The sequence below is a fragment of the Rhipicephalus sanguineus genome, chromosome 10 (genome assembly GCF_013339695.2).
Source record: "Rhipicephalus sanguineus isolate Rsan-2018 chromosome 10, BIME_Rsan_1.4, whole genome shotgun sequence".
Lineage (NCBI taxonomy): Eukaryota > Metazoa > Arthropoda > Arachnida > Ixodida > Ixodidae > Rhipicephalus > Rhipicephalus sanguineus.
The window spans coordinates 14509018-14525809 of NC_051185.1; the positions used below are offsets into that span (position 1 = coordinate 14509018).

Consider the following 16792-nt stretch of genomic DNA (forward strand, 5'->3'; position numbering starts at 1 on the left):
AACCGCCAGTGCTGAAACAAGTATGTCACTGGCGTAGTTTCAAACCCATCCCCCCTCCCCGGAATTTATTTTTGCATGTGCGTATATATATACGCACACAAACACATTAACACATGCACGAACATATATATAAAGGGTGGTTAACCATTTACATGCCTACCTACGCTGCCCCCTCCCAAAAAACAAGAAAAAAAATTTTCTCGGATTACACTCCTGAAGTATATATTGTTTCCCTAGCCTATAGCTGTGTAAATGCCTTCCTGTGCCTACACCATCCACTGAACACCACAGCAAGCTAAAAAAATACTAGGACTAAACAATATTTGTAGAAAGCGCAAAAAAAACCACAACACACAAAAACAAAGAGAACCGGATGACACACGTCGTCCGGTTCCCTTCGTTGTGTTTTCTTTTCACGCTTTCTACAAATATGAATTTGCCCCAACACACCCAGTTGTCTCTGCTAGTTAACTAAATACTAGAATGAGGAATGACTCAGACATATACACATGCACTCACACACATAACACATGGAAACAATTTTTTTTTTGTCAGCTCTTCTGTGTAACCCAGTTGCCGTTGAGCTAAGGTCATTCTTTTGTTCATCATTCAGTCTTCATTTCCGTTTTTACAACTTCTTATGCTATTGTTACTCCCTTTATTTTATACTGTATCTTGTCAAGTTCTTGGATTCATTTACATCTATACTGATCAATGTTTTACATTGTTAGGCCTCTGTTGTATTTCAATCTGTGTGTTTTCACTGTACCGTTTGCCTTACATGATGCCCCTCAAGTGCTCTATCAGAAACTTTATATTTGTGTGTGGGTGTGCGTATATATATATACACACACACACACACACATATATATATATATTGAATTGTATCACATTATTGTCCTCTACACCTTGTGGCTTTTATTTTTAAAATTAGGTACACTTTAACTAAATTTTTTGTTGCGTCATGGTGTCCGTTCGTTTCTGTGATGCTATTCACCTTGACGGTTTAATAAATAGCTAATGTGCACAAATGAAAAACAATATGATAAGGAAGCACACTCAATCACATCTTGATGCATGCATAAACATTTTATTCCTTACAAAGTAGACGTACATATTAAAATACAACAAGCAACAGACATACTCTCTTTTTGTGTATCAACAACCTTAAAGAACATGCTACACCTCAACCCGTCACTTCCTAGGATGTTGCCAAAAATGTCTAAAAGAAAAGATGGTATGGAACACACCATCCTTTGATCACCGACGTCGGCGCAATGGCAAGTTGTTGACACGTCGATTCATTATTGTGCCCTAAAAAAAAAACGGCGTAGAGTTGACTTGCCATGACTGAAAAAAGTATGCATCGCTCATCAATTGATGTCTATACAAATCACTAGAAAGGTACATGCCTACCTACGCAGCTACGATCCGCACTGGTAACCAAACAACACATACGCCAAAAAAAAACATCACAAATCCGCCTTACTACAAAAAAAATTGCAACGTGCTTCACACATGAGAAAGAGCGCATATTCTCTCTGAAAGACTATAATATGACAACATATGCTGCGGGAATTCACTTGAGCGCTGCCGACTTCCATTCCGCCGGGGCAACTGCATATGCGAGCTAAAGAAAAATGTTAGTCACTGAGCAAGTGAAGTGTGCCTAGGGAGCTCTAAAATATGTCCGGAAATTCTAGCAACTCGTCTGCTGTTCACAACCTTCAGAGGTTCCGATGCAGCGAAGAACGCATAGTACTGAAGAATGGACATCGGGAAAAAAAGCTGCCACACAGGCTCGCAGCTCTGCCGGTAAGGGATGAGTGACTCTACAAAACCTTTGCAAAAGTCCAGCTAAAGTCCAGACTAGCGCGAGAAAAACATTAAGCGTTTTTCTTTTCATTCATTGTGACAGTGGCGATCCTCTGCAACAATGCGGAAGAAGAAAAAAAAAAGGTACAACACTTGCATGGCAAGCACACATATATTGCTCAGAGTTCGGGAAAACCAACAACACTACAAGTTCATTCTTTGTCAAAGCTTTCTATAACGTCGAAAAAATTGCACCCGTGAGATATCGAGAAGAAATGTCATCATCGAAAACTGCTCCCAGGTGACACCAGCACCCAAGTCGAAAACAAAGTTTCGGAACCACAGATGCAGGGAAAAATCTAGACATTCGTGCACGCAGGGAGTTGAGTAGTACTTCCTAAATTTTCCCAAGTGGTGCTTCAATGTACCATCCATACCACATTACGATCCAAAATGCTGAGCATTATTTGGTCTTTTGTAACACCTGTAGTTTGTAAACTCTCGATGAGTGTGCAGTGTCAAGCTGCTGTGTTAGTGTATGGTTGGTTACAAGTGAGAAATCAATGCCTCGTGCTCGCACACATGAACGAAAAGAAGTTTGAATGCCGGGTTACAGAAAATAATTTTTTGCTCTCAGACATTCTCAGAGCTGCACTCACACACATGTGAATGTCGGTGAAACAATAAATGCGGAGGTGAAATAATGGTCTTGGATGTACTTCGGAGAATGCTGGTGCAGTTAAATGACGAGGGGACTGGCATTCAAAGCAAGCAGCGGCAATGTGGCACAAAAACATGTCTTTCCTACACAACTCTAGAAAATGCATATGCCTCCTTAGTGGGCAATCAAGGGCAGTTGTGTGTTGGCAGCAGCACGCCACAGGGCTGCCACAAATCTTGCACCATCAACCCACTACTCGCAAACAAAAAAAAAACTTCAACGTGTGAGAGAAGTTTTATGACTGTGCAATAGAGTAACCAAACAGCAATGATCATCATGTCCGATGTGAAAGGATGAAAAAAAGAACATGTTGCGTACTGATGTGATGCAGCACATCACTGAAGCCACTGCAGTAAACCAACGGCAAAAGTCGCTCTCATTACTACCTGTGCTTGCAAATATTGTGCATGCTACAATACTGGCTCTGGAAGCGATAAAGCGCCCTTTGTGGAATGACTAAAAGTATCTGTATAGACAAGCTTTTGCAAGCAACCCTAAAAACTGCAGCACTACTGTCTTCAGCCACGTTCCAGAACTCAATTCTTGGTCACAGTGATTGTGTGCCACTCGACATGGGGCCCAACTTTGCACGCTCAAAATAGCATCTCCGAAAAATTAAATATATGGCCACCAAGTGCACCCAATCTATTAATGATTTTTAGGTAAGCAGCCCGTACTGCGATAGCAGTTTCATCATTGTCCTGCTTTGCACAACATGATGCCTACAGTCCTCTTTTATGAGGTTCTTTAGCAATCTGTGCCATCGCTTGCTTTGCTGTGGCTAAAAAAAAGAGCTGCGGCTGCCTGTTCAAGTGAAGTTAGAGTTTTGATGAAGAAATGCCAATACCTTGCCTCTTCCGTTGCTGTTGCTCCACATGACAACGTGCTTCGCATCAGCCAGCCACAAGCTCATAATCAAGTTCCCTTAGCTCATTTTCGCAACTTGATGTCCTGGAGACAATGGGTTTGTGCAACAGCCAGCTACAATGGCATGTCATTGTCATGTTTCCTGACAGTCTCTACATGCAAATGACGCATGAGCAAGATGAGACTGAGTTGTCAACGTGAGTGTGACCAAAACGGCAATGTTCGTGTAATTTGCGAGTCCGGGATTATCCTCCCCTTCTTGTGCCAATCGTTTCAACTCAGGGGAGCAGCGGTGTTCAAACCTTCCAGGCTTGGGGGCGTAGCCATGGAAGTTCCAAGGCCATGCGCATCTCTGCAAGAACAAACAACGGCTCACAGCCATTGGCGAGCTCATCCGTCCGCAATTTTTCCGACACGCAGGGCTCCGATCTAGTCGTAACTAGGAGGAACGTGCAATGTTCAACCTTGATTCATTTGTTCTGACCGCTTTCAGCCGTTCGCTTGGCTCAGCCACTCGTATACTATTCACATGGCAGCGATTCTTCCACCATACCACTACTGCGCTGCGTCGATGCCAGGGATCACTCGCCGGAACCAGCGCCAGCGAGGCTCGATCGTACCGACCACTCTCGGTTGTGCGATCGTCTCACTTGTTGGTTGCTCTCGAAGCCACTTCGATTTTCTTCGCGGAAGCGTTGTCGCACTTCAGTTGCAGGGCCTCCGTGGCGGCGCTCAGGTTGTCCTGCTTCAGGATTTGCAGCTGAGTGATGAGGTTCCTGAGGCCAAAGAGGTAGCCCTCGTCTGGCCCTTTGTCCTTTGGGCTGTACACTGAGTGGGCGAAGTCGATCATCCTAACGTCCACCGGCGACTTCTTGGCGAACGCGCTCTCCTTGGGTGGCGGCGGCGGTGGTGCCTCGCTGCAGTCGTTTGAGTTCCCGTCGGGCCCTTTGCCCTCGTACAGGATCAGAAGCGAGCTCGTGTAGAAACGAAAGCACTCCAGCTGCTCTATTGCCTGCACAACAACGAATGTCAGAGTGAGATTTATTGGAGAATACGACTTGAAAGGGCCCGTAAACCACCTCCAATATTTTGTTAACAGTTTCAAGTTAGCAAGTGCATCGAGTTCAGAATGCAGTCATGATCAACAATGACAAATGCGGTAGTGCTATGAACCACAGGGGTGCTACAAAATCACGAATAAATAATGGCAGCTTCGCATGAGTGGTGCCAAGCCTGAAGGAAGAGCAGAGCTGGGCAGCCTTCCTTGTTTCTCTTTATTTCGCTCTTTCTTTCTCTCTCTCTGTCTCTTGTATCTGTTTTTTTGTATCTGTTTCTTTCACAATCTATTTCTTTCTCGCTCTCTTTTTATATCTTTCTTTCTTCCCTTTCTTTCTCCGTCTATCACTTCTTTCTTTCTATCTCTTTCTCTCTCCCCCTCTCTCTATGTTTTTCTGTCTTTGTATCTTTTTGTCTTTATTCCCTTTATTTCTTTCTATTTTTGTCCTCCTCTTTCTGTTGCTTTCTTTCTCTCTATTTTCTATGTCTCTGTTTCTATCTCTTTTTTTCTCTCTCTCTCTTTTTCACGTGTTCATTTTCGTTTGACACTCGCACCTGCTGTACACGGTAGTGGGGCTTGCCCAATTCCTGTGGCGCATACCCACCTGAGGTGTTTTGCACGACAGAGCACAAGTTGCCGATAGCTTAAACAGCCTCGCTGTAAAGAGATAGACGATAGCGCGTGCCAGTTCGTGATGATGATAGCTTTTTACGATGGAACACAAGCTACTGACAGCTTAAACAGCTTCGCCGTTAAAAACAATCTCGTGCTCCTCTCGGGCCTTTCGGTATTCCCAGCATTCGTCACGACATCACCACACGCATTCGGTTGCATCTGCAACAACAAGAACCTGTTCGTTTGCTTGCAGGCATGCGCACTCGCTACTCTTCCTCCTCGCATGGCAAGAAGGAGCACTAGGCCAGCAGGAGAGGTGACCCGATGAACGGAGTTTAGTGAAAGAAAGAGTGAAACAAGCGGGTGCCGCTTTTTCATGATGAAGTGCTTGTAACTCCGCTATTACAGCACTGCGTTGAAAAATTGTTGCGGCTGCGGATTTGTTGCAGACTTGTGCACAACTGCAATATCGCAACCAAATTTTGACCTCTGGGTGGTTTAGGGGCCCTTTAATACGTGTTTGGCCATCTTAGCATGCCAATTCAACATCTAGCACAGAACACAACACAAGGTCAGTACAATATACGATGAACACAGGCACTAACTTGCAACGGACTTATTTTTGGAAGCATCACATTCATGTATAGTCAGATGAGATGTGGCATATGCAAACGCACCTGACATCACATGACACACTGCGTACAGGGAGCACAACATACAAATTGATATTGAGGAATAAACTAAACTAAAACATTAAAAGACGGGTTTTTTGTTACAGCTATTCCCGCTCAGTCACGCAGCTACGTGATGGGAACGAGTGCTGAGAAAATCACATGCGAAATAATAGAAGCAGGAAATATCACTAAACAGGGACACACATACACGAGTACATCATTTATTCATCTAACAAGAAAAGAATTATTTTGACCACAAGCAAAGAACAGCTCGTCAACATTTGTGGGCAGTAAACAGCCTGTGAAAGCGCACGTTCGTGGGCGATAAACGAGCTAGAACCTGTGCACACGTATATGTGCAAGTAATAGCCTATGTGCCAGCCTTGGAATCGAAACCGAATGTCGATGGCACATGAAAAAATCCTTGAATCTGGGCAAAATATAGCGACACCTTTTTGAAACATACAGACGACATCATACACGTAAGGCATCGACTATTTGGAAATTGTTTAAGACACCATCGATTTACATCAGTGACCTGCTGTGAATGGTTAATCATGACCCACAAGTGGCTATGGTTGTATCCACGCTCAGTGATCCCCCCTGAAAACTGATGACAGTGACTGACCTTAGTGAGTGCTTGGAGCCGGTCGATGAGGGGCAGCAGGATGTCGAAGCGGAAGCGCATGCCATCGTGAAGGAAGTGGTACAGGGTCTGCCGGAAGCCTTCCACGTTAAGTGACCGGCCAAAGTACTTGTTGTGGCACTTGTAGTAGCCAAGGTTCTGTTGGTACACCTGAGAGACACGGAAACGAGCAAGAATGAAGCCTTGAGTTACCTGCCTACCCACTACCCTTTTCCAGATCCCGGAAATTCCTCCCTTTAAGGATTGTGTATGTTCTGGAGCCTGGAAATTCGAGGACGTATTGGTGACTAGAAATTCTAGGCACAACACACTCTACACAATCGACAAGGGATACAGTGTTAAAAACGCGAGTACAATACAGGCTGGCTTGGTAGTACATAATTTATGCTATGGCATCTGTCTTCATCATCATGCAGAATGTACGACATCGGCGCTCATCTGACAGGCACCTATAGTGGGACTGTCCAGGTCTTGCGATAGTAAGGTACTAATACAAGGGAATACGCTGGGCATTATCTCACTGGACACTGCTGCCGCATCAGGCTGATGCTTGGCTTGTGCGTGAGGCTAACTTGATCGCCAGGTTATGAATGCATAGATTCTTTTATACTACTTTATATTATGATCCCCACCACTGACCCTTACCCCTGCTTAGGACACTGAGCCATCGTTTTCATTAAAGTTCATTCTCTCTCTCTCTCTTCATTAAGGGTTATTGGCTAGGACAAAGCAAGACACCGATGAGAGAAAACATCTTATCAACAGCCCTGTTTTCATTACGTCAGCAAAACCAAACACATCATCTAAATCCAAGTTCTCGGAAAACCGTGCCTTGCTTTGAAAAAACAAAATAAAAACAACACCATCAACGTCATCAACCCTGCAGCTCTCATGACATTCTCATGACTTTCTTTTTTTTTGCATATGTGAGCCAAAGCTCCTTAGTCTTCCAGCGTGCAGACTACCACCATGCTTGTCGAATCTAAGAAATTCTTGCTAAAGTCAGATATGTTTCCTGGAACATCCCTCACATTACCTGGAGTTCACATTCCCTGCCATTCTAGATGTTGCTGAAAAAAAAAAACTGAGGCAGAGTTTCACATAAAACGTTTAATAAGCCAGACGAGCATATACATGAAAGGACTTGCCATTACTTGTTTTACTTTCGCATTCTTTATAAGATGTTATGCCAACAAGCAGAAATCAGATGTTTGCTTTAAGTATGCAGTGAAACAGGACTGCAGTGGACTTAAGTGCAGCCAAAATGAGAAGCCATGAGAAGACGCCAGAGCATCACCGTCCGAGGGAATGACAAGTCACATGCCATTCTTTCCCAATGCATATTTTAGGACATTGGCACCAAGAAAGTGAGAAGAAAGGAAGCAGGCCCTTCTCGCTCACCTGCATGCCGCAAATGCGAAGCCCGAGCGGACTCGAAGTGGTGGCGGCCGTCTTGGCGTCAAGGCTTCGGCGCTTCTCTTCAGAAGCGTCGTCTGCATACTGCCGGGTGCCCATCTTCAGGTCCAGGATACAGGGAAATGTGTAACGGGCTGTTAGATTCTCCAGGAGCAGGAACTCTGGAAGCAGAGAAAGTTTACAAAGAGTACATTAGGTCGTCTTTTATTTAGAGATTACCAGAACAAGGAACCTGCCTCAAAGCTGCAATAAAAATGAACAATACAGTAGACTCTTGTTAACAGAAAGATGAAAAAATTCAACCAGCTCCGCATCACAGACACCGATGAAACAGCGAATCTGGTGGCGTTCCCTTCGTCAGGCTAACGCATCTATGCTTTGCAAGTCTTTCAGATGTGTTGTATCACTGCTCTTTATTAAACACTCTTTGTTAAGCTTTGAGGTGGTAGTACAGTTTTATTGCATCGTGACCATACCACTCTTATACACCGACTTCCAAAGAAGCCTTCGCTAAGATGCTCTGATATTTTTTATCACTGCTCTTTATCACACCTTGTGCTCACGAATTTTTCATCTCTTCAACCCTTAACTTCTGCCTTTTTTTTAGTAAACAGAAATCGCTTAAATGGAACAATTGCCTCTACATAATATGATTGGCTTTGTAGTTGAATTCTGCACTCCCGTAGATCTCTGATTAAACGGAACTCCTGTTAAGTAGAACATATTTTTCCAGTCCCTTCGGGTTCCGTTTAATGAGATTCTACTGTACAGCATCCTTTCTGCTTAAAAAAACCCCTTCCTCATGTGTACATGTTTTATTCCATGCCATCGGTCAACCACATTTTACACTTGCTTGCATGATATGTTAAAAAATTTACTCTGTGTGCGCGTTTTTTTTCCGTGCCAAAGCCACTATACAATTATGAGGCATGGTGTAGTTGAGGGCGCTGGATTAATTCTGATCATCTGGTGTTCTTTAAACGAGCACCAGTATGTAAAAACATGGGTGTTCAAGCATTTTCTTGCATCAAAAAGTGGTCATCGTAGCTGGCAGTCAAGCCCACACACTCAAGCTTAGCAGTGCAATGCCACAGCCTCAAAGCAACAGCAACGACTCAGAAAATGAGAAATGAAAGATAGATAACCATTATTGTTCATAATGACTGTCGGAGTTTAACGTCCCAAAACCACGACATGTTTATGAGGGATGACAACCATTATTGTTAGGGGACGGACAAGTCCCCAAGTGTGAAAAGATATTCTATAATGTAGATTCTCAATACAGGAATAACTAGCCGATGTGTTAGTACAGAGACTTGCTCAAATAATATTACAATTGCTAGAATTTTCAGTGCCAAGACCGCAATATGATTATGTTTTTTATGAGGGACACCGTAGAGTAGGGCTCTGGAAATTTCAACCACCCGGGGTTCATTAACGTGCACCTAAATCTAAGTACACGGGGCTCTAGCATTTCGCCTCCCTCATAAGCCACCCGCTGCAGCCGAGATCGAAGCTGCATCCTCTTGGGTCAGCAGCCGAGCACCATCACTACTTTACCACCATGGTAGCTTAAAATACTCCTATGACAATGACAGACTGCGCACAGACAAGTTTGAGCAGTACGCTGAGGGTTTGTATGATGAATTCCAGGGAAGCATGAACTCAGTTTTTAACACACCTCTGGGGCTTCCAGATGATGAGAGGAATCGTTGAATCTGCAAGTTGTGGCAGCGAACGATCCACGGGTTGTGCGTCGTGAAGCTGTCCTTGCCGTCGTCCTCCTCAAACAGCTGCGTGCCGTCCGTCAGAACCGGCTCAATCTCGATGCTGCCAGCCTTCTGCCAGCGCATCCTGCATAGACAAGCAATGTGACATTCTGTAGAAGCATTGAGATGTGGGATAGTTGGTATATCTTATATATTCATTTTAACAGTGCGAAAAAGGGCTTTTTAGAGAACGTCGTAACTCACTAAAAGGTGCAATTTCGAGCCATCTTTCTATGCACTGTGCCCGTGCTGGGTCCACTTCAGCCTTCCAGGATACCACAACCTTGTACTGTCCCACTGATCAGACAATAAGGGAAGTGCTCACGGCCTACCATATAAAGAAGCTGGCTAACAGGTGTGTGAGCACACTATCGATCGCCTGTTGAGTTCTCTTACTTGGCTCATAAAGCTTTGTAACAATTGTGCGCCTGCATAGCTTTGCTAACTTTGTTGTGATTTCTGGTTTACATTTGTCGTTATAATAAAAAGTTATTAAGCAGATGGTTCAGCGCTCATTCTGTAGCTTCTCTTCCTTTGTCCTGCCCTTTTTTGTGCTGTTAAAATGAATGTCACATTCTGCATTCTGTTTTTGTGTTATGAAAGCTCATTGCACGGTCTGCCCTTATACAGTGCAAGCAATGTAACCAGCTACGAATGGCTCTTCTGGATTTTCCAATTAGAATAAAACTGCATTAGTAAGTAATTCTAATGGCAGTCTTGAGGTCAGCACTGAATGTAGCCATTAAACCACCACGCATGTCATGCTTGAAAATGTGGGGTTTAGTGTACCTGTACTTTCTGGCCTTGAGGCTCGTAATGCTTTCCGTGCCCTTGATGGTATGACTAGAGGCACAGCCATTCTTCAGGAGGTCGTACGAGGGATGCGCTGTCAGTGTCAGGTAGCCATCGGGGTCCTCCAGCAGTGCTACTTCAACGACACCTATAAAAGCACAGCAGCAACAGGGTTGAGAAGATTAACTGCGGGCAATGAAAATAAACTGCGGGCTCACACAACAGTGAAAAGAGAGCACATGCCTGCAAGATACAGGCGGAAACTGCGTACCTTTGTATTCGGATGTGAAAGGCTTGAGAACATCTGGTAAGTTTTCGTAGAATTTAAGTTCTTGCAGTATCAGTGGCTTGCAGAGTGTCAACTCGTCAAGACAGAGCATGGACGACCGTCCCCCGACCTGAAATCATAGCCGGGATGTTATTTTCTTTTCTGATTCGATCAATTGAATCAGTAAATTAGTTTATTACTTTACTACTCCTAAATTAGTTCTGTGAGAACAAGTTCGACTGACAGACAAGAGTTCTAACTGTTATCCTCAAATAGATTACTGCCTTAGCAAATTGAAACGTCCACAAATCCTCTCTGCTTGTCGATCGAGCCAAATAGCAAGTTTCTGAAGATTTAAACTGCAACATCTGAAAGAACATAAGAAACAAACTTGTACAGCCCACAAAAAAAGCTTGGCACTCAGATGGCCAACAAAACAAGCATTTTTAAGTACTCACACTTATTTTTTGTGATAAGAAACTTAATACTATTCCGTTTCTTAAATTCATACTTATTGAAGTTTTATGATTGTAAAGGCCTGAAGCATACATCTATTAAAGGCACCGACAACTGGCCCTGGTTAATGGTAGTCTGATGATTTCATGTTCACCATAACATGTGCTCAAAATTAGAGTATGTATATTATTATCTATTCCCGCTGTATTCTGTGCTGCTCAGGATGTAAAAAAATGTTGCACGTTGAGAAACGGCGCATGCGCCTCAAACCACCGCGCACAGACACGGACTGCCCACGCGCTCGCCTCCCATTGTCTGCAGCATGTGTTGTATGTATATGAATCCATATTCGACGCAATCCAAAATTTTTTATTATAAATGTCTCACGACGTTTTCCACGTTACCATTCCATACACTCTGACCGGTAAGCTTTCCGTTGCGTTAAAGAAAACGGCTACCATAAAAATTGCTTGTTGGTCCCTCTAACATATCTGGGTGAGGCGGCCTGTGGTACTCCAATCAATGCACCAGTGTATAAAATAATGCAGCATAAGGTACCATAGGTATGTGCTCATGTATGTGTGCGTATGTGTTTGCACTAGCATATTATTCTAAGTGCTTTTAGTTCCCTATCAATTGTCCAAGAAAAGTGATTGCAACCACTCAGTATATGTGATGGACGAGCGAATTCCTGTTCACCATAAAGTTTCCGTGGCCTTGGTCACTACTTCCATGGAACGCCTGTATTGTCATATTGTAAAGAGTACTTTGTTTTCTTTTCACCCAGCTCGTTTTAATCAGGCGTTTATCCGTGATTATGGTTTCGGATGGGTGTTACCTAATTGCAGGGGTACATGCATAGGTATCTGGGAAATAATTTGGGGAGGTGGTGATACACCTGATGGTGTATCATCCCTCCCCGAGTTCATGTAAGAATTTAAATCACATAAACCCCTGCCTTTAATTCTCCCAATTTTTCAACAGCATAAAAATGATATGTCAGAAGAAAAGCACAGGGTATTATTCTCTTAGAACTATTCCAGCACACAGCACACTCGAATTACCATGCTATCCAAACATGATCTAACCAGCAGCAAAATTAGCATGGTGTTCACATTTTACAGGCACGAATATACCAGAACAAGCAGCTCCGACTACCCTGCTGAGTAGTACATACAGATAACTATTCGGCTAACTAAATCACCTGGTGGATGTAAGGTTCCAAGACGACATTTTCGCTCTTTCCTCCGGATTCGGCAGCCATGGGTCATCGCGTTTACTCGGCTGCGGTCTGCGACGTGACGACAGGACGATTGCTCCGGGCCGTCGCTCTCATCTCGGCGTTCAACAATTCTGCGGTGTTGTGAAAGATACGTCAGGACAGCGGCCGTCGTTTTGAATGGTACCCCCTGCCACCGTAAAGATACAGGCAACTATCTCGGCTAGACAGTGCGACTCTTCATTTTCGTGTCATTACGAAACAACTGCTGAAGGGTGTACAAAACAACATGCAACTCAAATGCACTCAGCGCTGAAGCGTGCTCCTTTGACAGTAGCTTTTGTTACTAAGGTGCGCTTAGGAAAAAAAAGAAAAGAAAAACTAGAAATCAGCGCCAGCGCTGACTCTAGGTAGCGAGACCATTTACGCGTAGATCACTTAATCGATAAACGTAGTTCCGGCTTGAGAAGGTGAAGATATTAGCGCGTGGGGCTCTGATAACGAATGATAGATGGTGAATGCAAGGCCATATATTTCCCACGGGTATCTATCTGATGCCGGCGGCCAGTCGATGACGACCGATCCCGACATCGCTTTCCGAGCCCGTTATCAAGGCTCTCCAGCATCTGAGCTGCGTCAAGGAGCCTTGGCATGTGTATGAGGCTCTTACCTGGGGATACGGGGGGACCCTGCGTAGCCAGATACAAGAAAACGAAAGGAAATTATAAGCGAAACGAATTGGTTTAGCACTACTCAAAACATAGCGCATGAAAATTTTGGTGTTTTCATGCCTCGACAGAGGGCTCTACAGGCACTTGCGGCGCCTGTGGCGCTAGGCTGCCGCAGTTGCCATGCGCTGCGGTAAAAGGTAAACTACGTTCACTGAAAATCTCGTGGACTGTGCTATGATCGCAGTTACATAATTTCAACTTCAAATCACAATAACCAAGTCAGGTGCATTTGCACGTAGACGTCATTAGATCGCCAACGGACGTCATCAAAGTTGCGTGGCCGTTAATATCGTCGGTCAGAGCGTGAAGAGTAACCCCTCTTTTAATACGTAATATTAAAACGGATGATAGATGGCGACTACGTTTATGAAACTCTAATACGGTTATGCGTGCGCAAAGCAACGTACGGTGACAACCGAAACCGAAATTGGCTCCTTATCGAAGGAATAAAGCGGTCGCGTTTCATTATTCATCTGTAATGGGAATCAATAAAAAAGAACGAGTTAATCACCGTGATAGACGGCGGTGATGTTGGCAAGTGTAATAGTGGTAAAGGCTGTGCTTTCCTTTGTTAAGTAGAATGAATGAAGCTGAAAAGTGAAACTGCGGCACTTCAGAGAAGGAACGACGATGGGTGCGTTCGATTCGTCGTGCAGCGTGCGCATGTCAAACGTTCTTCATTGACGTACGCTTGACGACAGCAGATAATAGGTCGCGATTGGCTATTGATAAACGGAAGCCCGATAGGCGACTGCCCTACGTAGCAAAAGTCAATTTGATAAGTGTGCTGATTCAAATGTTTTTGGATCAGCGAGGTTAAGATGTTTTGAATGCACCCTAGCGAGCTGATCGGGTAAGCTGGAGTTGTCGTTGTGCCTTGGGCGAAATGTAGCAGCTGTGGACATAAATATATAAATATTGATTAGCAAAACGTGTATGCCGCTAGTCCTCTAATGAACCGCAGCAAGCCTCCCATTCGCGCGGTTGTGTAACTACGCAACTGAAGCTAACTGTTCGATACGCGCGCTAGCGCTTAGCTGTGACGTCACAGAGTGGACCCTTTTGCCGTGGTACTTAACGCGCTACGAGGAGTGGAATCGAATCGGACCCGAGTCTCAAAAATGGCCGTGAGGCGAATCGAAGTGAGAGCGCAGCTCGGAAAGGTTGCGTGCCGCTTCTTCAGCGAGACCGCCGCACAGCGATGAAATCGTAGGGCAGCTGCATCCCATCAGCGCCTCGCGTTCTCCGAGTGCTCGGCCCGTTTTTCCTCTTCGGCGACGAAGCATGAAAGAGAAGCCGAACTCGACTCGTACCTATGACGGGGACGGCTTTCGGCGAAGAGCAGCCTGCCTGTGCGTACGGAAGGATGAAAGCGAGGTAAGTACCCCGTGCTGCTACATCTCTCGCGACTCAAAAAACTCACGTGCTTCGCGACCTTCGGCACGGCACCTGTCACACTCGCCGGGGGCATTTTGCGCAGCAATGTGACTTACGGCGACTTCTTTTTACGCCGCGAGGGTCGACGGGCTGCCCGTTTTTTCGAGACATAGCAAGCCGCTCCCGTGCAAGAAGGAGAGACGGGGTGATCAGAAAAAAAAAAGTAAAAGCGGAGCGGCAACATAAGATGGAGACAGGAGCTGTGCGCAAAGTTCGTCGGACACACTCGAAATTCCGTGGCGTCGGCGTACCTTACATGCTCCGGAGCTATTTCATTATTTTACTTTACCGTTCTGTTGGCTGAGCCATCGCCGGGGTACGACCTTGCTGCCCCAGCGGTTCAATAGTCAATCGAGCGTGCCAGTCAGTGCATTCGTCTCCGGCGCCGCAAAGGACTACGCGAGATTTTTCTTTATTTCTCGTCGATTTTTCTTTCCCAATTCACGTCCTTTTTACGAAAGTGTGCGACGTTTTCTTTAACACTCAATCGTCACCGAAAAGAGAGCAGTAAAATAACGCAAAACGACCACTGTGTCATACACGTTTGGGATTCAACAAGCTATGAATCGAGCCCAGATTTGCGTGTGTTGTCGTACTATATTTCTTGTATAAACACAGTAAACCTCGACGAAGAATAAGTACTACATCGTGTGAAGCCTAGAAATAGATGGCGTCGCGGTCTTTTCAGTCTTTCTTGGGGTTTTTTGTTGTCGACTCTCTGGCGGAGCGCTAGGCAGCCAGAACCCGAATACAAAAATGAAAAACAAACAAACAAAAATGATCGCGCTGCGGTGCGGAGGCGAAGCGGCCTCCGACTCTGTTTTGACTTTGATTAATCTGTGTCAGCACAAGCTATCCTCTTCGTCGAGACGAGACCAGAGCCGTCATACATTAATTTTCTTTCACCCCTTTATCGTTTCGTGTTTTCTGCATTGCCGGTTTGTGTACTACGCTTCTACTGTTAATGTACAGCGCGCGCGCCACTTTTTTTTTTTTTTCGAGAAGATCGCGTGCTACGCCGCCGGATAAATCTGGAATGAACGAGCTTGAAACAGAGACACCGGAAGCGATACTGCCTTCGTGTTCTCAGCCTCTCCAGAACACGCGTGCTTTTCTGCACTCGTTCTCTTAGACCCAACCGTCGCGGTGGTTCGGAGCCTGCGGTACGCAAGAGGACGCGGGTTCTGTTCCCGCCTCAGGCGACCGCATTTGATTACTTCGAAAATATCTTAGGGCGCTAAAAAGACACACGCGAGGGTTAGCAACTTGCCCCAAGAACATTTGTCGACTGCTAACCCGAACATCGCGGGATCGAATCCCGGTCGCACTTCGGTGGCGACAAAATGCTAGAGGCCCGTGTGCTTTGATTTAGGTGCAGGTGGTTGAAATTTCCGTAGCCCTCCACTACGGCATCTCTCATAATCATGTCCTGGTTTTGGGACATAAAACACCAACAATTAAGAATCTTTATTTGGATGGCAGCGAAGTGCATAAAACACCCTCGTGCTTAGATTTATGTACTCGGTAACGGGTGGTCCAGAATTTCTCTGATTTAAGGCCCACTGCGGCGTGTTTCCTGATCGTATGGTGGTTTTGGCTCGCAAAACCTCAGCGTTTAAATGATTTTCCTTCTGTACTTCTTTTCAAAAACCCGCGGAGACCTCGTAGCATTGACAGGAAATCACCGGCGTATTCGCGATGCATTTGTTATTTTGTGTCGAATCGACAATTTCCATGCCCTACGTTAAAAAAAAAATAAAATGAGATTGATAAGCCTGCCGAGTTAAAAGATGCGCTTGGCACTCAGCGTCGTCTTGATCGAGACCGTTCTTTATTTTGGGAATCGGCTCCCAGGCTGCTGGCGTTGGAAGCGGACGGAGAAAGCAAGGGGGGAGGGGGGGGGAGCAATAGCTGCCGGTGACGACTCGTGAGCGCTGAGCAAAGATAAAAGCGATGACAAAATGCCTTCCCAACCGTTATGACCCGTTTGGCGTCGTGTTTCTGACTTTTCAGGCGCTGGGTGTAGACGACGAAAAAGATTACTGTCTACCGACCCGTAACCACGCTGATAATCTCTGACATGTTTTCACTGTCGCTGCGTGGAATCTCTTGCCATGCATGTTGTCACGCTTGCCAAAGTTTTGACTCCGGAGAACTTAGTAGCTGGGACGGTCTGGAGAGCGATAGCAGATGCTTAAATTTTCTTTTACTGTAAGCGATGGGGTAACATCTGCCGGGTGTATCGAGTGACGCGGCCGCTGAGAACTTTCTCCTGGAACGCGAAACTTGCGCCGTCAGCTGTGAGATAG

At 45.2% G+C, this 16792-nt stretch overlaps 2 protein-coding genes across 3 annotated transcripts in view; one reads left to right on the plus strand and one right to left on the minus strand.

Moving 5' to 3' along the window:
- Positions 1-1074: 1074 nt before the first annotated feature.
- Positions 1075-13146, minus strand: LOC119407079 (inositol hexakisphosphate kinase 1). The gene is made up of 8 exons (XM_037673913.2): positions 12986-13146; positions 12301-12449; positions 10644-10770; positions 10370-10520; positions 9493-9665; positions 7797-7972; positions 6378-6545; positions 1075-4415 (listed from the first exon to the last, which is right to left on the minus strand). The coding sequence occupies exons 2-8, from the start codon at positions 12358-12360 to the stop codon at positions 4050-4052; spliced, it is 1221 nt and encodes a 406-aa protein (XP_037529841.1). The 5' UTR covers positions 12361-12449; positions 12986-13146; the 3' UTR covers positions 1075-4049.
- Positions 13147-14134: 988 nt separating this feature from the next.
- Positions 14135-16792, plus strand: part of LOC119407080 (diphosphoinositol polyphosphate phosphohydrolase 1) — a 71112-nt gene continuing 68454 nt past the window's right edge. Inside the window, exon 1 of one of the 2 annotated variants that reach the window (XM_037673914.2) lies at positions 14135-14423. In XM_037673914.2, the coding sequence (XP_037529842.1) occupies positions 14331-14423 (93 nt within the window). In that variant the 5' untranslated portion in view covers positions 14135-14330. The remainder of the gene's footprint in view (positions 14424-16792) is intronic. The other variant, XM_037673915.2, reaches the window with a different exon arrangement.